This window comes from Oryzias melastigma, linkage group LG16, assembly GCF_002922805.2.
Source record: "Oryzias melastigma strain HK-1 linkage group LG16, ASM292280v2, whole genome shotgun sequence".
Classification (NCBI taxonomy): domain Eukaryota; kingdom Metazoa; phylum Chordata; class Actinopteri; order Beloniformes; family Adrianichthyidae; genus Oryzias; species Oryzias melastigma.
Window position 1 is genome coordinate 1103277 of NC_050527.1, and position 3863 is coordinate 1107139.

The 3863-nt window shown below is 36.5% G+C and overlaps 1 protein-coding gene across 1 annotated transcript; it reads right to left on the reverse strand.

Annotated features, from left to right (window-relative positions):
* Nucleotides 1-15: 15 nt before the first annotated feature.
* On the reverse strand, nucleotides 16-1011 carry LOC118599809 (myelin-associated glycoprotein-like). Its single transcript, XM_036215888.1, has 3 exons — nucleotides 963-1011; nucleotides 440-808; nucleotides 16-365 (listed from the first exon to the last, which is right to left on the reverse strand). Exons 1-3 carry the CDS (start codon nucleotides 1006-1008, stop codon nucleotides 16-18), a joined length of 765 nt encoding a protein of 254 aa, XP_036071781.1. The 5' UTR covers nucleotides 1009-1011.
* Between the last annotated feature and the right edge of the window lie 2852 nt (nucleotides 1012-3863).

A 3863-nucleotide genomic window follows, 5' to 3' on the forward strand; every position in this document is an offset into this window, starting at 1 on the left:
TAGTCAGCAGTTCACTTACAACTCCAATTGCAAGTTAGTAAAATGGATGATTGAATGGATGTACTCACACAGAACATGTAGTACGAGATGTTTTTCATACTTGAGGTCACTTTTTCCTGCCTGTCGGTTATAGAGAACGGTGCAGGAGTATTTCTGTCCATTGTCGAGGTAAGAAGCATTAAAGCTCATGACAGAAGTTATAGATTTTGATTCTACTGTCTCCTTGATGTCTCCTGTACTCGGTGTCCATGTCAGCACTGGAGGGAGAATAGGACAGGGAGCAAGAGCCGAGCAGTTCAAAGTCACCGGAGTTCCTTCCTCTACTTCTAGTCTGGATGGAGTCAGAGTGGGTCCAGGAAGAGAATCTAGAGAGTTAATGTATGAAAGTGATAAGATAAAGACGAAAAAATGTCTATAAGTGCTGGGATTGTCAAGATACCTTGTGTGGTGATGCGGACACTAGTTTGAAAGTTGAATTTCAGGGAGTTACCGCACTGCAGCCTGAAGTAATAGTCGTCGTAATGGTTGGACGGCAGGTTGTTGAAGATGGTGGTGCAGTTTTTGTCACTGAGGAGCCCCGTCAGGTTTCCCTGCAGGATGTTCAGGCCGACGCTCGCTCCAGTCAGGCTGGAGTCAAACACCTGCGTTCGGCTCCAGCTGCCTCTCCTCCATATGGCTTTACAGGAATCATCCAGGAACCCATCCCACTCTGAGGGCAAGCTGAAGGCACAGGGGATCCGCACACAGGAGCCACTCAGCCCCTCCACCGTCTGAGGCAGGAAGACCGCCCAGTCCCGGCATAGAGTACCTGATGTAAGCCAGAGCACCAAAAAAATACTAAAATGAAGCCTACAAATACATTCTTATGCACTAAAGAAGTATAAGAAAAACACATGCATTCTTATGCAATAAAGAAGTATAAGAAAAACGATTCTACAAACTGTAAAAGTGAAACAGTTTACCTTGAAGGAAACAGCTCATAAAGAAAATTTTTATGATCCGTTTCATTTCTGTTACACTGTTGATGCTGGAAGAAGAGACAAAACAAGAAGCTGATGATTTTATAAAATAAATTACAAAAAACAAGACATTTTAGAGAAAAATATTTTTTTTAAAGTTCATTTTTCCATATTAATTTATTTAAACAAAACGTATCCTTGAGTTTTCAAATAGTCATTAAAATAAAATATACAAATGTCTTGTAAATTTTTTCCTGCATTTTCTAACCTTACTCAAAACGCAAAGAATAGGTTTTTTTTTTTTACTAAATTAATATTAAGTCATAGTAATGTTTATAAAATCACCTAACTTTATACTTAACTTTCCTCCTAAGCTTCCTTCAAAACTATTGGTTTATTAAATTGATCACTCATGAATCACAGAATTTTGTAAGTGAAGTCTGAAAAGTTTCATATTTCAACATCGTCTCCAGATTATAAAACATGTCAGTTAACAATATTTTACAACAATTGCAGCTTTTCCCTTTTTCCTGAGAGTTGCATCTTACCTTAAGGTCAACGGAAATGTTCAGCAGCACTATTTCTCTTCAAATAAAATACAAAAAAGCACAATCTACAGGATATACAACACGCAATTTATTCAAAAATAATGATACCTGATTCAGGAGCAGCATGAGAGGCTGACTGGTGATCCAGTGAGTGATTCATAGAAGGCTGCTGGTGCGTCTGGAAGGCACACGCAGCTGTGTGATGTGTATTTACAGTCACGCTACACAAAAACAGTGGCGTTCTGATTGTGTTCTGATTCATCCGACTTCCACCCTCCATGGAAACAACAACACATTCAGCTCAAACCATCCTCCAGATCATCAGAGACACAAGAGACAGAATAAAACTAATACACTTATATTAAAGATAATGCTATTTTACGAAATAAAAATGTTTTTTAAATTAAGTGATGACTCATTTCATGATTTGTCTGCATAAAAGCAAATTTGCAAAAGCAGTGAAAGTATTCCACATGTGAGTGGAGTTTGAGTGAGGACAGAAGTAAATGGAAGCAGTTATAAGCAAAAAGAAACAAAAAGTCCCATTTAAGAACAGGACGACAAAAAGTGACACTGTCCACACAACAAGGGAACCTTTTAGGAAAACCTACATCATTTCAGGAAGACTGAGGCAAACGTGGGGAATATATGCCAACCTCAGATGATCATTGAGGATTTAGAATGACCTTTAGTGCAGTGCAGACTCAATTGTTCTGGGTTTATAATAAAATGTATTTTCTCAAGTTTTGGCTAAAGTTTAAAATGTTAATCTTTAATATTCTCAATTTTGTAGGTTAACACAACATGTAGCACTGGAAATTACTCTAGAAAACTAAAATTTGAGTCTTCAAAACACCAAAACAAAGACTTATTCAGTAGGGGTGTCGGGTAAAATTGAATCAGCGATATATATAGTGATATTTCGTGTATACTTGTATCGATTTGAAATGTTGACAACTTTTGTTTTCCACCTAAACCTCAGATCGCTACTTTGTAGCACACCACACTGCTAAATGTTCAGTCCACATTGCAGTTTTGGTTGTAATGAGACATATACTTGTAGTTTTTATTTATAGTTTACATGTAGTTTTTACTTGGGATGGGTATTTAACCTAAACTCCGTGCCACGTTGCTGCCAGTATCATATAAAAACACAGACTGCTGTGTTTTGTAGAACGTCACGCACCGAGTCCCCGTCAAAATGCCCACAGAGCAGTCAGCAAAGCAGGCCAAACATTGCTACATTTAGCAATGTTGAAACAACACTTTTATTTCCTCAATCTTTTAGAACCTTTTTGGTTAAGGCACATACATCCTATTTTTTTCTTATACTGAAAGATATTTTTTTCGTGGAAATCAGACAATGTTGACTGTTCCCTTTAAAAACAAATATTTCTTACCAAAAGAAAAGCACCATGAATTTGTGGATAAATCAACTTGTATATAAGATACAGTTGCTAGGCTTGATGTTGTTATTCATTAAATTTTATGAATTTTACCACTTTATTACTATAAAAAACATTCAAATTCAGGTAGTTTTTTTTCTAAGTCATTGTCTTAAAAAAAGTGAAAAATTGTTCTGGTACAGTCTTGGGATATATCACAATACGCATCGTATCAGCACACTCTTGCCAATAGTATTCAGTTTTAACTATTGCTTTTTATGAGATTTACTGGACAGAAAAATTAGCATAAAACTTTTTTTGTAAAAAAAAATAATTATTGGGAAAGTATCAATTGCTATAAACAAACAACTTTTTGGCTATTTCATAACTATCTTTTTAATATTGAGGAAAAAAACAGCAGCAACTGTACATTTTTATATAAACAAATATTTAATATTGCATTGATAACAGAACACATTTTCATTTATTTACAAATCAAAGGCATAAAAACTTTTACAAAATAAATAATGCAAAAAAGTTTCTTGAAACAGACACAGGAAGTTTATGTTTCAATATAAAAACCTGAGAATATAAAACATTTGAACCAGATTGAATTCAAAGCGAATAACTGTGACAGTACAGTGTCAGTGTGAGTCGTCAGCTCCTGTAGTGTTTTAAAACAGTCTGGTAATGCTGAACAGTGGCCAGCAGGGGGAGGTAAAGCTAAGAGATGATTAAGATCTGATGTTCAGTTTGCAAGTTGATGAGAAAAAAATCCTTCTGTTTTAAATATGATGAGCATCATCACTGTCAGTAACAGCTTCCTCGGTTCCAGCACGTCTGCTCGCCACCTCAAACTCCTGAGCCCGATCTTCACGATCCTCAGCGAGTCCAGGTCCCAGAGACTGATCTGTAATCAGACCGGCTCTTATCCAGCAGAGAAGGAAAGAATGACTCACTGCACGGTTCTC